We start from the raw sequence: 19471 nt of genomic DNA on the forward strand, positions 1-19471 counted from the left end.
AGGCAGTGATCCATGGTAATAACTATTCATTGAACCCTTAATAGGTACTTTGAAGTTCAACTATAAATAAAAGACACCCTCAGGAAGCTTACCTTTGGTATGAAAATGGGCAGAATACTCTAGTAGGGTAGTTTATAGTGGGGGATACTCATAAGGTGCTCTAAGAAGTTAGAAGGTGAGATTGAACTTAGTCTTCTGGGTTTTCCCATAGGAGGTGACATCTGAACTGAAATAAAATGCATAGGAGATAGCTCAGTGAAAAGATGGGAAAGGACAGCAGGCAGGAAGGAAGAGGGGCCCAAGTTGTTTAGCACTGCTGGGTTACAGCGTCCAGAAATGCTCACCTCGGGTCACCACAGGCCTTCTACAGCCGGAGGAGTTTGACCATAATCCTGTAGACAGGGAGAAACCACGAAAGCACAGAGACATGCCCAGAACACACTGGAGTAAGAAGCTGAAATCTCTAAAACCATTTTAAAATGAATTAAGATATAAAGCCCCTTGGGTTTCTTTATCCTTTATCCTACTCCTCTAATTGTCAAAACAAAAAACAAAGCCTCCTTTCCTGCATCTATTAAAAACTTAATTTTATAGACTTAAAGACAGCATGCTGATTAAAGAATTCTTGATAATTAGTTAGCTATTACTTTTGTTATGTCATTTTATAGAATTACGGACAGCATGCTGATTAAAGAATTCTTGATAATTAGCTATTACTTTTGTTATGTCTTTTTGCAGATTATTAGCAATTGCGTCATCAGATTTAAAAGATTTAAACTTCTGTACTTTATATTACTATATTTTCCACCAAGTGCCTGTGAGATTGAGAATTTAATTAAACTCTGGTAATTGGACTTTTTAATGGTATTAGCAGCATATTGTTAAAGAGAACTTAGTGTACTTGTGTTCACATAGATTTGAGATTATATTTAGTTATTTACTATTCTCCTAAAATTGTGTTAAGGAGAAAAAGATAGGTTACAGCAGATCTATACTAACTGGTATATAGCTCTGTAACAAGTTTCTTAGTTTCTAATGCTTTTAATCTAAAGTATACCTTCAGCTTTGCATTGTAATTTTCAGTTTACTTATCTGTCTTTCTCCTATTAGATGCTGAACTCTAGAGCAATTCTTTTTGCTCTCTTTTAAATAATCAGTATTCCTAGGGCCTAGCATGTTGTAGGTATGTAAATATAGATGTGATTCATGAATGAGTGAGCCTCGCAAACTAACAAACTTTTACTTGAAGCTTCATTCTGTTGTTAAACATAAAATATTTGTGTCGCTGTAAAGTGTAACTAAAAACAAAAACGATATTTAAGCTTAGAAGTTAATTTATCTGTGTTTTTTTAATAGGCATTTGTAAAAGATGTTCATGAAGATTCAATAACAGTGGCATTTGAAAACAAGTAAGTGTCTTGATATAATTTTAGTATTTAGGTGCTTTAATATTTTATGCTAATTTTTCCTTTTACTCCTCATTTAAAAAAATTCAAGTCTAGTTTGAGTGTTTTTCAGGAATGGATCTTCATGTTACTGACCAGGAAGTTCGTGAACAACTCAGTTTTAAACCAATGGAATGACTGTTCCTGCTAATGACCTCGGAGATCCCTTTTATATCATCTTGACCCTTACATCTCAGTTTCTTTGAATGTGAACAAAGAAACCAGATTCTTCTGTACTAATAACTGAGAATTTGAATAGAAATATTTGTAAATATTAAAAGATGAAAGTGAAAGGATTCATGTGTATTGGGAAAGTTGATGTGAGTTTTGTAATGTTAAATCTAAAACTGATAAGTTTTTGGTATCAAATAGTCCTTTGGTATATTTTATTGGAAATAATTATGTTTTCCTATTAACATTTTTAATCTATTTCATATATTTAAAATCATCAATAGCAGTAACTGATCTTTTCTGTTTACTGTTAGATGAGTACATAAAAATACTTAGAGGCCTAGGCACATTAGCTGTATGTACAAAAACATCAATAGTAGAGATAGATGTTAACATTTTAGTGGGGAGACAGGTCTCTTGACTAAATTTTTTGAATGCTGTTAATAAGAGCTATCTTCAGGGTAGCCGTTCAAGATTGCCAAGCCCATAGATGTGATCATGATCTTAGGATTTTACTGAACTCTCAAGGATGGTCAGCAGTTATAATGTTTGTTTTTTATTTACCAAGAGAAATTAATTGTTGTTGTTCAGTTGCTTAGTCATGTCCGACTCTTTGTGAACCCATGGACTAGCAGCATGCTAGGTTTCTCTGTGCTTCACTGTCTCCCAGAGTTTGCTCAGACTCGTATCCATTAAGTCGATGATGCCATCCAGCCATCTCATTCTCTGTCGTCCCCTTCTCTTCCTGCCCTCAGTCTTTCCCAGCATCAAGGTCTTTTCCAATGAGTCGGCTCTTCGCATGAGGTGGCCAAAGTATTGGAGCTTCAGCTGCAGCATCAGTCTTTCTGTTGAATATTCAGGACTGATCTTTAGGATTGACTGGTTTGATCTCCTTGCTGTCCAAGGGACTCTCAAGAGTCTTCTCCAGCACCACAGTTCAAAAGCATCAGTTCTTTGGCGTTTGGAGAAATTAGTAGTGTATCAAAAACAGATTACAAATCTATAGAGAAAATAAATCAGTGGTTGCTTAGGGCTGGTGGGAGTGGAGAGCCATAGCCAAAGAGTATGGGATTTCTTTTTGTTTTGTTTCTTTTTTATAAGTAAGTTAACTTTTATTTATTTTTTTTTATTTCTAAGAAAGAATTTTATTAAAAAAGCACAAATGCAAAGAAATGAACAGAGGAAAATTTATGCGTCGAACCTGGACTGGTCACTTATGATAATATACATGCTACAATTCCATTCTCTCCAATCATTCCACCTTCACCCTCTCCCACAGGGGATTTCTTTTTGAAGTGATGAAAATATTCTTAAATTGACTGGTAATGGTGGTGGTTTAGTTGCTAAGTCCGTGTCCGACTCTTTGCAACCCCATGGACTGTAGCCTGCCAGGCTCCTTTGTCCGTGGTATTTTCTAGGCAAGAATGCTGGAGTGCATTAACCATGTCCTTCTCCAGGGGATCTTCCCCACCCAGGAACTGAATCTGGGTCTCCTGCACTATAGGTGTATTATTTACCAACTGAGCTACCAGGGAAGTCCCTGGTAATGGTGGCACATATCTGTGAATCTACTTAAAGTCATCAACTTGTTTGTACACTTCAGTGGATGGTTTGTAGGGTTATGTGAATTATATCTCAATAAATCTGTTAAAATACAGTATCTGACCAAGACATGGTATGAATAGAATGTTAGCAGGATCTTTCAGCTACCAACAGGACAAAGTACAGTTGACCCTTGACCAAGGGTCATGACTTTGAACTGTGTAGGACCACTTGTATGTGGATTTTTTTTCAGTAGTAAATACTACAGTAGTACACAAATCAGAGTCATTTGAATCCATGATACAGACCACGAATTCAGAGGAACTCTTGGATATGGAAAGTTGACTATAAGTTATCCATTGATTTTTGACTGCACAGAGAGTGAGTTAGTGGCCCTAACCTCCGAGTTATTCAAGGGTCAAATGTCATAGTCTCGGATGCCTAAAATTTAAGGGGACAGAGATAAAAGGATTTAGAGTATCCAACCATATTCTCAGTTCTAAACAAATGGGTCTTGGTCCAAAATACAAGTTTGGGTAGTTAGAATACCTTTCTTTGAATGCATAGAGCCAAAAGTTTTAGAATCTGCTTTGTTACATGATTATCCACACATTATAGACTGAATAACAGCATCATGCCTCTAACAGAGGAATCTTTAATAACTTGGAGAGGAATTTTTCTCTTGTACTTATACTCTTCATCTGGTTGCTTCCATCATGAGGTAAACACTATTTTCCATAAAGGGGGAGTTTTCTTTATTTGCTACTCTTTTAAGGTATTAAGCAAAAACTTACTTCCTCTATGCGTTTAAGAATGTGTCTGGTTTCTAGTTTTTACAGTGATCAGTTCTCATATGTTTTCAGTCAGATTTCTACTATAAACTTAAAATTATTTTGTCTTTGGACCTTCTAGTTCTCTCCTGTACCATAGTTGTGTACAAGTTTCTCTTCTTACTGTCATGCTGGGAATTTGAAATAGATCAACTTTTTCCTTGTGTTTATGTACTATGTATGCAATTCAACACTGGGTTTGAGCATGTCACCAGGATTTGATAGGTCCCTACCAAAGTAGTGTCTTTGCACTCCCTTGCATTTCCTTTTTGTTTTCTGATTTTTTAAAAGCAAGCATACACAAACAAACCTGATATTTTATAAAACTTCAGCTTATATCCTTTCTTTCCTTTCAGTCATAAACTCCTATACCACATTATTTTAGATGTCTTCTTTTTCTCTTCCATGTTTCACATTTAAAAAAAAAAGAATTTGAATTTTTATCTCTGTATCCTTAAAATAATTCTTCCTTCTTTGGAATGAAGAAAATTATGTGTTACTACATGCTTTACAAATCAAATTTAGCAATGAATCTGTGCTATATATGTTTTTCTGTAACATTGGTCACTAATTTCATTAAGTATATTAAAATTTTTTTTCTGCAGTAAAGACACTTTTTGTTGTTGTTTTTGGCCACACTGCATGGCTTGTGGGATCTTAGTTTCTCAACCAGAGATCAAACCTAGGGTCCCAGCAGTGAGAGAGACGAGTGCTAACCACTGCACCACCAGGGAATTCCCTGAAGATAATTTTTTTTTTTTACGTTGCAGAGTTTTTAAGGGTTTATAATAATGCAGAAAAGAGGTTCAGTGTAACATAGGCCCGAATCAGATCTCCACAAATTCTGACTTCCTTACCTTGCTATATAATAGAATATTAAAAAAACCCCAAAACAAATAGCACGTTTCTCGATGGGATTTTACTAAGAAAGCCCTTTAACAGAAAACCCAGAAATGACTGCTCTAGCAGTTGAATCCGCCAGCGTTTTGCAAAGTTTATCTTTTAATATTTCATATCATCATGATATAAAAGAATAATTTGGTGTTTTCAAAATTGTTCCATATAACTTTAAATGAAAAAACATAGGCAACTTACTGAACTCGTGTAGGCTGTCTCCATTGGGTTTCTGTGGTTTAGGAGACCCCACCTGTCCAGTGCATGCTGGTACGTCATACTGATCAGCAGCCAGCTATCCATGGCAAGAGTTGACCACCTCGTGGGATCTAAAATTTAAAGGGGGAAAAGTGAGTTGTGAATTGCTAATGTGCTGACTGCCCCGTTTTGCTTGGAAATTAGAGGGCATTAGGACCAGTTTCTGTGGTTGTTGGAATGTGGTTAAAATTCTTTGCAAGTAGAAGTATGGTGATGACATTACTAACACATACTGATACTAACGTATTTAAGCACCAAAGGAAATTGCTGTCGTGGCCTGAATTTTAGAACCCTTAGAAGTTGAAATTATTGGAAGACAGACTTGTTGTTAAGTTGTAATGTTGATCTGTTGTGTTTAGAGAAATTCTCCAAATAGAACTACAAGGCTGCTGTGTTGCATGCAGACTTTGTTGAAATGTCTCTATATTGCCATTATGCCCCTACTCAGCGAAACACTGACAGTTTTAAAGCATTTGCTTCTTTAAACTAGAAAAACAAAGGGTCACACTTAACCAAAGGTTGATGGCAGCATAGTCATCCCTTCCATTAAACCAGAAATGTGTTAAATAATTGTGTTTGCTTATTTGCAGCTGGCAGCCAGACAGGCAGATTCCATTCCATGATGTGAGATTCCCACCACCTGTGGGTTATAATAAAGATATAAATGAAAGCGATGAAGTAGAGGTAAGTTTCCTCTGCCATCAAGTTATTAAGCACTGAAGAACTGGGAACATTTAGCTTGTTTGCGCCTTTTGTATCCCTTGTCTGTAATGCTTTTCAGTCTACCTTGAGAATTATAGCTCTTATGCAAATAGGCTTTTGACTGCATCATCCTAGTAACGATTTGACATAATACATTATTCATCCTTAAATGTGGCTGCCTGAACAGCATTCAAGGCACAGCTTGGAAAGTCACCACTGATTTCCCTTGTCCACTAGGATTTCTTTTCCCCATTTCCTCAATTTCTGAACTTGTTTGAATAATATATTGATAGTTTACAACCATGTCCCCATTTTAAGCAAAATCAGTTAGGAAAAGAACCATGCCTTTCAATAGAGCAGCATCCTAGGATTTCTTTAAGTAACAATAAAGCCTTCTGGGATATTTTTAAAAACTCATCTGTGAGTTTTAGTATATACACCTATAGGTGAAATATCTTTTCACAGGAGATGCTGTGAACCAACTACTTATGTGCCAGTGATGTCCTTGACCAAAAGGTGCTATGGAGATGTAACACATTCACAAAAAGATTGTGTTTGTGATTTCTCTAGCCACTGAAAATTTTTGAGAGACTTCAGGCACTTGAAGTCGGCTTTATGTTATAGTTGGTCTGTATAGTATCCTCTTCTTCATCCCCCTGCACATACTCCATTTTAAGTTGCTTCTCTTCTCCACAATGCCTTGTTAATGGTAGCAGTTTTATTTGCAGTATGATGGGAGCAGCTAAGAATCCAATGTGCAGGTCAGGTGAGGTGTACTAGGTCCTTGAATTCTTATTTTGTGTGCTGGGTACAGATGGTGCAGTGAAACAGAAGAGGCCCCAGCCTTTGACAAGTTCCCGTTCTAGTGAGCAGGGTTGATATTAGGGCCATTGTGAATAAGGCCGAGAAAGAAAACCAAGGATGGAAGGTGATGTAGGGGCAAGAGTGCCGTTTTAGGGAGGGCTTAAGGAAAGTCTTGATGTCCAACCTGTATTCTTTTCTCAAGTGCTATTTATTTACCCAAGATGTACTCAGTACTTAAACTAGGTGAAAGAAACTGGGCTTGGTTTTGTCAGGACTCAAGTAGAGAGTACAAACACTGTCTGTACTTGAAGACCTTTAGTTGTTCACTTCCCCAGGCGACTACATGATTCCTGAAGTCAAGGAACAGGACTTTTGGTCTGTCTGTATCAGAAGGCTTCATGGTAGTGTTTGGGTTGATAAAAAGGACTGTTTTTTCTTTATAGGTCTCAACTGAGTCACATGACAGGTGGTAACCAATTAGATCCTGTTGCCATAGTGCCCTCACTAACAGTGATACATAACTGAAGTTATCACTAGCTAGAGCAGAGATGAAAGGAATTGATGGTTACAAGAAAATGTGGGTTAAATCAAGTTATATTTAGTCACTGTATTGTATAACCATTAACTTAGGTCTTTTGGTCTGTCTGCACCAGGAATGCTCATAATAGTAATGGATAGAGGGGACTTTTTGCCCACCTTAGTCACATGACCAATGGGAACCAATGAAAAGCTGTTGTCAGGATGACATAACAGTTAACAAATAACTGGCATTATTTCTCTGACTAGAGCAGAGATGAAAGGAAGTAATGGGGGCAAAAGGGAAAGGTAGGTTGAGTTAAGTTGTGTTTCATAACTGTTTTGTCACTATGAACTTCAGTAGTAAAAGGGGGACCAGAGTTGGAGCCCTGAGTTGTCTTCTCTCCTGTCCTTTCCTCCCCATCCCCTTGTCCTCCCTGTGTCTTCTTTCTACTTCTGAGTATTTCTGTCACTCACCATGTGTCTCTTTTCCTATTAAACTTGATTTGTTAGTGTCTTCACAAAAGGTTCCATGCTGCACATCATAAGTGAACTTTGAAGTGGTCACCAGAGAGATCAGTTTAGAAGAACTGATCCACGGTGTGTGAGAGGAGAAAGGTGGTATCCAGAGGATTGCCAGTGTGGAGTTGTCCATTTTAGTGGAGAAGGGGACAGGAGACCAGAGAGTGACCCAGTTGCTGTCCGTTTAGTCCCAGGAGACATGAACACCAGGTGGTATCCTTAGTGGGCTGAATAGTCAGTGACCTTACCCATTTAGTGACCATGAGCCAGGCAGTAGGCCAGGGTCACTAACTTCCAACTTGTTATTTGCTTATTAAAGTAAAACAAAAACGTGTTCATCTTTACGTGTTTAGATACATTTTCATAGCTCACAAAGTACCCAAAGAAAGCATGCCCAGCTTTATAAGTGGTCAGCTTTTCTCGAGCTTTCATATTCAGAATACTGGTGATTATTGAGGCCGCACAGAGAAATAGGAAAACATATTTTACAGTACTCTTTCTGATAGCCAGGTAGTTTCTGAATGTCTCTGTCTAGAAGCAGGGGTGCAGTCTGGTTAAAAGTCTACAACTTAACGGATTTGCAAAATACCTAAGGTCATTTTAAGAAATTTTCCTTGATGTCTGATAATTTACAGATTTCTGAATGATTTTAATCATGAAATATTCTATGTTGTAATTTTTGTGTAGGTTTATTCCAGAGCAAATGAAAAAGAGCCTTGCTGTTGGTGGTTAGCTAAAGTGAGGATGATAAAGGGTGAGGTAGGAAAAATGCCTATTTCAATTATTTTTCTTACACTCTTCCCCTTTTCTAAATCCAGGTATATACATTTCTGTTTGGAGTTCTATTTGAAAGTAATAGCTAACTTGATTATTTTATTTAAATGTTTATATATTCAGTAAGTGTGTTTTGTGTGTTTCAGTTAGTTGATCAAATAGCTTTTTTTCCCTTTAAAGAATTTTAAAAGAACTGAACAGGTGTAGCTTCTTGTTCTTAATTTAAACACTATGATCAGGAATGACTTTCTTTTCTTTCTCACAGTTTTACGTGATAGAATATGCAGCTTGTGATGCTACATACAATGAAATTGTCACAATTGAACGTTTGCGATCGGTTAATCCCAACAAACCTGCCACAAAAGAGACTTTTCATAAAATCAAACTGGATGTTCCAGAAGACTTAAGACAAATGTGAGTTGATTTGCAAGAAAGGCTGAGAACTTAGAGGTGCTGTGCAATTAATTAAAAAGAAGAATACATTTTCAAATAATAGGAATCAATTTTTAACCTCAGTGAACTTTGACATAAATGGTTTGCAAAAGCAGTGGAAAAAAAATTTAGCTTTTTCCAGTTATGTAATCAAGCCAACGGAGAAGGCAATGGCAAGCCACTCCAGTACTATTGCCTAGAAAATCCCATGGATGGAGGAGCCTGGTGGGCTGCAGTCCGTGGGGTCGCTAAGGGTCGGACACGACTGAGCGACTTCACTTTCACTTTTCACTTTCCACTTTCACACATTGGAGAAGGAAATGGCAACCCACTCCAGTGTTCTTGCCTGGAGAATCCCAGGGACTGGGAGCCTGGTGGGCTTCCGTCTATGGGGTCACACAGAGTCGGACACGACTGAAGTGACTTAGCAGCAGCAACAGTAGCAATCAAGCCAAGGTGGGAGGAGAAGGGAACGACAGAGGATGAGATGGTTGGATGGCATCATTGACTCAGTGGACATGAGTTTGAGCAAGCTCCGGGAGTTGGTGATGGACAGGGAGGCCTGGCACGCTGCAGTCCGTGGGGTCACATAGAGTCAGACACAACTGAGTGACTGAACTGAACTGAAACAAGCCAACATTCCACTTGTTTAAACTTACTTGGCCACATAGATAGCTAATGTACTTTTTTTTCCCTAAAATAAGCATTCATCATAGAATTTTAAGATTTTTGAAACTTATTAGTACAGTTTTGTCTTAAATTACAAACCAATTTCTAGGCAATGTTGATTTCTCCAGGTTTTTTTCCCTTTTAGTTAGTATTCTGAGATACATATGTAACAAGTGGAGCGTAAAGAAACTTCCTAAGGTCATCTCTCTTATCATCCTTGATATGAAGTAATGCTTAAATAAGACTCTTTAGAGAAGAAAGGCATATATTAAATTTGATTTAGACATGTCACACTTCAGATAAACATTAACTTCTATTAATAGTTCAAAATGCATAGAAATCTTACTTCTTAATTATAAAGATTGCATATGTATGTTTGTGCCTTCTGATTCATACACATTTTCTTCTCACCCTAAAATTGATCAGCACTTTTCTTTTTAGAAAAGAAACTGCAGAACAAAGTTGGATACCCAATAGCTATCCCCAAAAGTTTTTAACAGTTGACTCAAGAAAGTTAGTGACCTACCATATATAAGTAGGGCTTCCCAGGTGGCTCAGTGGTAAAATAATTTCCCTGCCAATAGAGGAGACACAGGAGATGCGAGTTGGATCTCTGGGTCAGGAAGATCCTCTGGAGGAGGAAATGGGAACTCACTACAGTATTCTTGCCTGGAAAATCCCATGAACAGAGAAGCCTGGTGGGCTATAGTCCTCGTGTCGCAAAGAGTCAGACACGACTGACCATGCATGCATCATATATAACTGAAATCAGGAAGCCTGCAGAGGAGAGTGGTGGTCAGTCTCTCAGTTGTGTCCAAACTCTTTGTGACCCCATGGACTGTAGCCCACCAGGCTCCTCTATCCATGGGATTTTCTAGGCAAGAATACTGGAGTGGGTTGCCATTTCTTCCTCCAGGGGGATCTTTCCAATCCAGGGATCAAACTCTGGTCTCCTGCATCTCTTGCTTTGCAGGCAGATTCTTTACTGCTGAGCCACCAGGGAAGTAAGTTCGCCTAAAGATGTCATCTTTGATAATCTAGGACCACCAGTAATTTCCTAAGAGCATAACTGGTTTTTTTCCTTTCTCTATAATCTCAAATGCTTGATTGGCCTGAGAAGCCCAGCAAAGAAACTGAATTTACAAATGGATATAGTGTATTTTGCATAAATCAAGTTTAATATGAATCTACAATTCTACTAAGTGCAAATGTCTCTGCATATATTTATACCAGTAGTTGGTAATCATTCATCTTAACTTCAAAATGGTTATTCTTTTTATTTCTAGGTGTGCCAAGGAATCTGCACATAAAGACTTTAAAAAGGCAGTTGGTGCCTTTTCTGTAACTTACGATCCAGAAAATTATCAGCTCGTCGTTTTGGTGAGTGTTTCTGAGTTGTTTAATTTGGTGTGTTTCATTTAGGGCATTTGCTTTGATCATAACGGTTTTTTTTTTAATATCCTTCAGTCCATCAGTGAAGTCACCTCAAAGCGAGCACACATGCTGATTGACATGCACTTTCGAAGTCTGCGCACTAAGCTGTCTCTGATACTGAGAAATGAAGAAGCTAGTAAGCAGCTGGAGGTATGTGCCTTTCCCTAGCAATGCTTGTAAGGCTATCTAGAAATGATAACTGTGTGGTTGCAAAACATGACTTTGGGCAGCTTGTCCTTTGCTTATTGTTCTTAGCAATTCCTTGTGTTCTATATTTTGAAAAATTAAATTGTACAATGCATAATCATACTAAAATTTTTATGCCTGAGGTTTCAGAATTAAGCAGCAGTTTATGTTTGTTAAGGAACTTCTGGCCAACTCATTTTTTGCCAGAAGTTCATCAAAGCTGCTAATAAACTGAAGCAATGCTTCTCCCATATAACATGTTATCATTAAAGTACTAGAGAGTATTTAAATATCTAATCATATTCCTTTCATTATGTATGTTTATCTCTGTTTAAAAGGGTATAGAACTTCTTCATTCTAATTGGTTGTCACTCTTTAAAACTCCTGTCTTCAGATTCCTGCCAGAGGCTCTTTCCCTAACTTACTATTTCGTCTCTTAAGGTGCATTTTATCTACTTTTATTAATCTTCCAATAATTTTCATCACCATACATTTATTTTCATTGATAACTGTTTAGTACTTCCATCCATTACCATAGAAACTAAACGGATTTTAGTTTAATGTGCCAACTCCAGTACGTAATTGTCAGATTCCAGAGTTCCTCATCATTATTCATTTCATTAGAGGGAAAACATCATGCAGTTGAAGTAGTAAATAAAAAAAGGAGTTCCAGACTGCTTTTGAAGAGAAAAGGCTTCTTGTAAAAGTCTGTGAAACTTGCCACCTTCCAACTTAATTGAGATTGCTGAACACCTAGCAGGAGAGGAGACATTCATATCTCCTTTTGCTCCTTTGTTTTCTTTTTGTCCATGGAGGTCTATTTAATTACTTCTTACTCTCATTCTTTCTTGATGTCCCTGTGTTCACAAGTTTGTGGTTTCTTTAGTGATTCTCTCATAGCTTTTAGGCCAGAACAGCCTCCTTACTTTCATTGTGAGTAATATGGAAATATACTCATTTACCTCTTCTTAAACATCTAATTCTGCTTAAATGATCTATTGTCATAACTTTGGCTTATCATTTATTAGTGAATTATCGGTGAAAAGAATAAACCAGGTGAATGAACCAGGACTCAAAAAACATGACCTCTTGAAAAGTCCTAGGAATATTTGATTCACTTTTTTATTCTAATCTGCAAAAAGGATTTTATACTTTTAAAATTGTTTATAGTAGTTAACACTCATTCATTCAGATTATCAGGTATGTTTGAATAATGAGAAACTAGTGTGCATGCCTATCTTTCCTCACTACTAATATTAAAGAGATCTGCATATTCAGATAAGAAATTTCCATTTTTCAACATGAGCCACTAATACGTTTGGTTTTCACTAATGGCATGCTAGAACTAAACATTAAATTTTGATAATACTGATGATACTATCTAAAGAGGGTGATTATCCACAAGTTTTGGGGTGTCAGTATAATTAGTTCAGTCATCACTGAATATAAAGAATTCATCATACTTGTGGATCCAGATCACAAGGTCTTACAGACTCTGATCTTGTTTTAGGTTGCAGACACATGTAAGATAAGTTGTAAATCTTTGACTTTGTAATCATTCAGTTTTATGTACCAACAATTTTTATGATTCCTTTACTCAGATTTGGGGGTGGTGGTGGGAGGGTGTCCCTTTAATGTTCATAAGAGTGGTATCTAAACTCACAGTATCTAGTGATGTTGCATAAATGTCACCGTTTCTAGAAAAAAACACACACCAATATCCTTTAATAAAATGAAATGAATACAGTGTTCTGTGAAGATGGTATTTAAATTTTTTTTTACTTAATATGAGTCTGTCAGACCCAGTGAGCTGGTTTTTATTTGGGAACAGTTGATCTTCTTAATTATTACATTGATGTCACTGGTTAACTAAGGCAGCCTTGCAAATAGGTTTTCAAAGGTTACCTTGGAAAACTGTCAACAAGCCCTTTCCTGTTAACAAAAATATATCAAATGACATAGACCTTTAGTAACCGAAAAGTACTTAAGCTGTGCAAAATATTTTCTTAAACCTGTTAGTTTCCAATAGAAACTGATACACAGGGTCAAGATAATTTACATGGCTGACCTAAATACAGTTGTCTTAACAGTTGATAAAGCATACTAATCAGATGTGCATTTCTCTTCAGAGTTCAAGGCAACTTGCCTCAAGGTTTCATGAACAGTTTATTGTACGAGAAGATCTAATGGGTCTAGCTATTGGTACTCATGGTGCTAATATTCAGCAAGCTAGAAAGGTACCTGGGGTCACTGCTATTGATCTAGATGAAGATACCTGCACATTTCATATTTATGGGGAGGTAAATATTTTACTAAATAGTTTTTCTAAAATAAAACAGTATTTCAGATGGCTCATCTTTCGTTGATTTAAAACTTTTCCCCATTTTTATTAGGATCAGGATGCAGTGAAAAAGGCTCGAAGCTTTCTCGAATTTGCTGAAGATGTCATACAAGTTCCAAGGAACTTAGTAGGTGAGTCACAAATTGCTTTTGACAGAAACAAGTAAGGTAAATAACTTATTTATGCTCATAGAATTCCATTTTCACTCATTGTGGAGTCATTTAGCTGAAGCTTAGTCTTTGAAATAGTCTATTGCTGCAGTATACAAAAAATACTTGGTAAATACACTCAAAGATTACATTTTCAGAAGGCATACAAAAGATACTGCTTTGCTAGTTCAGACCTACTGGTTCCTGGAAGGATAAGTTTTGCACAGCCTTTTTGCTGTATATATTTATATGTTAAATAATGTTTTTTTTAAATGAATGACATTTGGGGCCTTTTTATAATTTAGAGTAGACTGGTTTTTTGATCTCTCTAATGGGGCTATAAAATAACAGTTATCTCAGCGTTGAAAATCTGAATATATGTTATTTAAATCTAATAAATTCCAAAGCTAGAAGTAATTCTGAATGTCTCTTCGGCTTTCTGTAATATCAGCTATAATTCTTCATTTTGAATTGTTTCATGACCATACAATCATGTGTACCAGCAAATAACATAGGAACTCGCCACCAGTGCTCTTCAGTGGTGCAGTTATTGTTAGTAAAATCTATCAGCAAAGTGCAGTTTTATCACAATACTGCATATGTTTTAAATTTATCAATAAAATTGGGACAGAGGGAAAGAGGAAGACGGCGGAGGAATAGGACAGGGAGACCACTTTCTCCCCCACAAATTCATCAAAAGAACATTTGAACGCTGAGTAAATTCCACAAAACAACTTCTGAATGCTGGCAGAGGACATCAGGCACCCAGAAAAGCAGCGCATTGTCTTCGAAAGGAGGTAGGAAATAATATAAAAGATAAAAAGAGAGACAAAAGAGGTAGGGACGGAGATCTGTCCCGGGAAGGGAGGCTTAAAAAAGAGAGAAGTTTCCAAACACCAGGAAACACTCTCACCGGTGAATCTGTGGCGAACCTTGGAACCTCAGAGGGCAACATAACCGGGAGGAAAAATAAATAATTAAAACCAACAGATTATGGGCCTAATGGTAACTCACAGAGGAGAAGCAGCGCAGACGCTTGCATCTGCCACTAGCAAGTGGGGGCTGCGCATGGAGGCCCGGGCTGCATTGCTTAGAGTAAGGACCGGGCCTGAATGCACCGAGGGCAATGTAAGGGAACTAACTTGAGATAGCAAAGCAGATTGTGGGATAGCTACCCTGCAAAAAGGTGAAAAGCCCTAAACTAAGACACCACCAGACCCACTCACAGAACAAAAGGCTGACTAGAGCTAGCCAGCTGCGGACTGCCCATCCCCCATCGAAACAGGCAGGGGAGGGCAGCCAGAGCTAGAAGGGGGCAATCCCGGCCCCAGAGAGGCATCTGATACCAAACGGGAAGGAGGCTTCATTGCTAACCAAGTCTTCTTGGGATTCTGGACGGTCGACATCTGCCTGAGAGGGTGCACCGGTTGTACACCCAGAAAAGTGAGCGGCAGGGACCGGGGAGGCAATAAGTCGCAGCGACCGCACTCGCCAAATGCCTGGTCACCTGAGCTGCTTGGACCGGGGAAGGGCACAAAACACAGGCCCAACTGAGTGCGCTTTGTAGAGTACCCGAGTACCTGAACCTGAGCGGCTTAGACCTGAGAAGTGCTTGAAACCCACGGCCCGCCTCAACAGTTCCTGGCAGAGCAGCCTAGAGCCTGAGCAGTGTAGACAGGGAAAGCACACATGCCGTGAGCAGAGGCAAACCCAGTGTGGCTGAGACACTGCAAGCACTCCCCGCAGACGCCAGGGTTATTTGTTTGCAGCGTTCCTCCCCCTCACAGCACGACTGAAAAAGTGAGCCTAAAAAAGTGTCCACCACCGCCCCCTTGTGTCAGGGTGGAAATTAGACACTGAAGAGACCAGCAAACAGAAGAAGCTAAAACAGAGGGAACCGCATTGGAAGTGACAGATGGAGAAATCTTGAGGCTACTGCAAGAATAAGACTGAAAACCAGAGGCAGAGGCTTAAGTCCAAATCCTGAGAACACCAGAGAACTCCTGACTCCAGAGAACATTAATCGATAGGAGCTCATCAAACGCCTCCATACCTACACTAAAACCAAGCACCACCCAAGGGTCAACAAGTTCCAGAGCAAGACATACCACACAAATTCCCCAGCAACACAGGAACATAGCCCTGAGCTTCAATACACAGGCTGCCCAAAGTCACTCCAAACCCACTGACATCTGATAACTCATTACTGGACACTTCATTGCACTCCAGAGAGAAGAAATCCAGCTCCACCCACCAGAACACAGACACAAGCTTACCTAAACAAGGAACCTTGATAAGCCATCCTTCCAACCCCATCAACAGCAAGGAAACTCCACAAAAAAAAGAACTCCACAAACTGCCAGAAGGCAGAAAGGCCACCCCAAACACAGCAATATAAGCAAGATGAAGAGGCAGAGAAATACCTTGCAAATAAAGGAACAGGATAAATGCCCACCAACCCAAACAAAAGAGGAAGAGATAGGGAATCTACCTGATAAAGAATTCCGAATAATGATAGTGAAAATGATCCAAAATCTTGAAAACAAATTGGAGTTACTGATAAATAACCTGGAGACAAGGATCAAGAAGATGCAAGATAGGTTTAACAAGGATCTAGAAGAAATAAAAACAAATCAATATACATTGAATAATGTAATAGATGAGATCAGAAACTCCAGAGGGAACCAACAGTAGAATAACGGAGGTAGAAGATAGGATAAGTGAGCTGGAAGATAGAATGGTAGAAATAAATGAAGCAGAGAGGAAAAAAGAAAAAGGAATTAAAAGAAATGAGGACAATCTCAGAGACCTCTGAGACAATGTTAAACGCCCCAACATTCGAATGATAGGAGTCCCAGAAGAAGAAGACAGAAAGACCATGAGAAGATACTTGAGGAGATAATAGTTAAAAACTTCCCTAAAATGGGAAAGGAAATAATCACCCAAGTCCAAAAAACCCAAAGCGTCCCAAACAGTATAAACCCAAGGCAAAACACCCGAAGACACATATTAATTAAATTAACAAACACAAAGAACAAATATTAAAAGCAGCAAGGAAAAACAACAAATAACACACAAGGGGATCCCCATAAGGATAACAGCTGATCTTTCAATAGAAACTCTTCAGGCCAGGAGGGATTGGCAGGACATACTTAAAAGTGATGAAAGAAAATAACCTACAGCCCAGATTACTGTACTCAGCAATGCTCTCATTCAAATATGAAGGAGAAATCAAAAGCTTTACAGACAAGCAAAAGCTGAGAGAATTCAGCATCACCAAACCAGCTCTCGAACAAATGCTAAAGGAACTTCTCTAGACAGGAAACGCAGAAAGAGTGTATAAACTCGGACCCAAAACAACAAAGTAACTGGCAAGGGGATCATACTTATCAATAATTACCTTAAATGTAAATGGGTTGATTTCCCCTACCAAAAGACAAAGACTGGCTGAATGGATACAAAAACAAGACCCCTATATAGGTTGTCTACAAGAGACCCAGCTCTTGGATGGTGGGACTTCCAAGGAACCTTGGAAATGAGGGACACATACAGACTGAAAGTGAAGGTTTGGAAAAAGATATGCCACACAAACAGAGACCAAAAGAAAGCAGGAGTAGCAATACTCATATCAGATAAAATAGACTTTAAAACAAAGGCTGTGAAAAGAGACAAAGAAGGACACTACATAATGATCAAAGGATCAATCCAAGAAGAAGGTATAACAATTATATATGCACCCAACATAGGAGCACCACAATATGTAAGACAAATGCTAACAAGTATGAAAGGGGAAATTAACAATAACACAATAATAGTGGGAGACTTTAATACCCGTGTCACAACGATGGATAGATCAAGTAAACAGAAAATTAACAAGGAAACACAAACTTTAAATGATACAATAGACCAGTTATACCTAACAGATATCTATAGAACATTTCACCCCAAAACAATGAATTTCAACTTTTTCTCAAGTGCACATGGAACCTTCTCCAGGATAGATCACATCCTGGGCCATAAATCTAGCCTTGGTAAATTCAAAAAAATTGAAATCATTCCAAGCATCTTTTCTGACCACTATGCAGTAAGATTAGATTTCAGTTACAGAAGAAAAACTATTAAAAATTCCAACACATGGAGGCTGAACAACATGCTGCTGAATAACCAACAAATCGTAGAAGAAATCAAAAAAGAAATCAAGATATGCATAGAAATGAATGAAAATGAAAACACAACATCCCAAAGCCTGTGGGACACTGTAAAAGCAATGCTAAGGAGAAGGTTCATAGCTATATAGGCATACCTCAAGAAACAAGAAAAAAGTCAACTAAATAACCTAACTCTACACCTAAAGCAACTAGAAAAGGAAAAAATAGAAGAACCCCAGGGTGAGTAGAAGGAAAGAAATCTTAAAAATTGGGTCATAAATAAATGCAAAAGAGACCATAGCAAAAAATCAACAAAGCCAAAAGCTGGTTCTTTGAGAGGGTAAATAAAATTGACAAACCACCAGCCAGAATCGTTCACGAAACAAAGGGAGAAAAACCAAATTAATAAAATTAGAAGTGAAAATGGAGTGATCACAACAGAAAACACAGAAATACAAAGGATCACAAGAGACTACTATCAGCAATTACATGCCAATAAAACAGACAACTTGGAAGAAATGGACACATTCTTAGAAAAGTACAACTTTCCAAAACTGAACCAGTAAGAAATAGAAAATCTTACAGACCCATCACAAGCACAGAAATTGAAACTAATCAGAAAGCTTCCAGCAAACAAAAGCCCAGGTCCAGATGGCTTCACAGCTGAATTCTACTAAAAATTTAGAGAAGAGCTTACACAGGACTGGAAAAGGTCAGTCTTCATTCCAATCCCAAAGAAAGGCGATGCCAAAGAATGCGCAAACTACTGCACAATTGCACTCATCTCACACGCTAGTAAAGTCATGCTCAAAATTCTCAAAGCCAGGCTTCAGCAATACGTGAACCGTGAACTTCCAGATGTTCAAGCTGGTTTTAGAAAAGGCAGAGGAACCAGAGATCAAATTGCCAACATCCGCTGGATCATGGAGAAAGCAAGAGAGTTCCAGAAAAACATCTATTTCTGCTTCATTGACTATGCCAAAGCATTTGACTATATGGATCACAATAAACTGTGGAAAATTCTGAAAGAGATGGGAATTCCAGACCACCTGACCTCCCTCTTGAGAAACCTGTATGCAGGTCAGGAAGCAACAGTCAGAACTGTACATGGAACAACAGGCTGGTTCCAAATAGGAAAAGGAGTACGTCATAGTTGTATATTGTCACCCTGCTTATTTAACTTACATGCAGAGTACATCATGAGGAACGCTAGGCTGGAGGAAGCACAAGTTGGAATCAAGATTGCTGGCAGAAATATCAGTAACCTCAGATATGCAGATGACACCACCCTTATGGCAGAAAGTGAAGAGGAACTCAAAAGCCTCTTGATGAAAGTGAAAGTGGAGAGTGAAAAGATTGGCTTGAAGCTCAACATTCAGAAAACGAAGATCATGGCATCTGGTCCCATCACTTCATGGGAAATAGATGGAAAAACAGTGGAAACAGTGTCAGACTTTTTTTTTTTTGGACTCCAAAATCACTGCAGATGCTGATTGCAGTCATGAAATTAAAAGACGCTTACTCCTTGGCAGGAAAGTTATGACCAACCTTGATAGCATATTAAAAAGCAGAAACATTACTTTGCCAACCAAGGTCCGTCTAGTCAAGGCTATGGTTTTTCCCGTGGTCATGTATGGATGTGAGAGTTGGACTG

General features: G+C 38.3%; 1 protein-coding gene across 12 annotated transcripts in view; it reads left to right on the forward strand.

Moving 5' to 3' along the window:
* FMR1 (fragile X messenger ribonucleoprotein 1) overlaps positions 1–19471 on the forward strand; it is a 48129-nt gene that overhangs the window by 8806 nt on the left and 19852 nt on the right. For 11 of the 12 annotated variants that reach the window (XM_055438047.2, XM_055438046.2, XM_055438050.2 and 8 more), the window contains 8 exons: positions 1357–1409; positions 5731–5824; positions 8372–8443; positions 8724–8872; positions 10846–10939; positions 11027–11143; positions 13309–13479; positions 13573–13651. In XM_055438047.2, the coding sequence (XP_055294022.1) occupies positions 1357–1409; positions 5731–5824; positions 8372–8443; positions 8724–8872; positions 10846–10939; positions 11027–11143; positions 13309–13479; positions 13573–13651 (829 nt within the window). The remainder of the gene's footprint in view (positions 1–1356; positions 1410–5730; positions 5825–8371; positions 8444–8723; positions 8873–10845; positions 10940–11026; positions 11144–13308; positions 13480–13572; positions 13652–19471) is intronic. The other variant, XM_088834131.1, reaches the window with a different exon arrangement.

Source organism: Moschus berezovskii, chromosome X (assembly GCF_049115385.1).
Source record: "Moschus berezovskii isolate FMDL1 chromosome X, NW_MosBer_1.0, whole genome shotgun sequence".
Lineage (NCBI taxonomy): Eukaryota > Metazoa > Chordata > Mammalia > Artiodactyla > Moschidae > Moschus > Moschus berezovskii.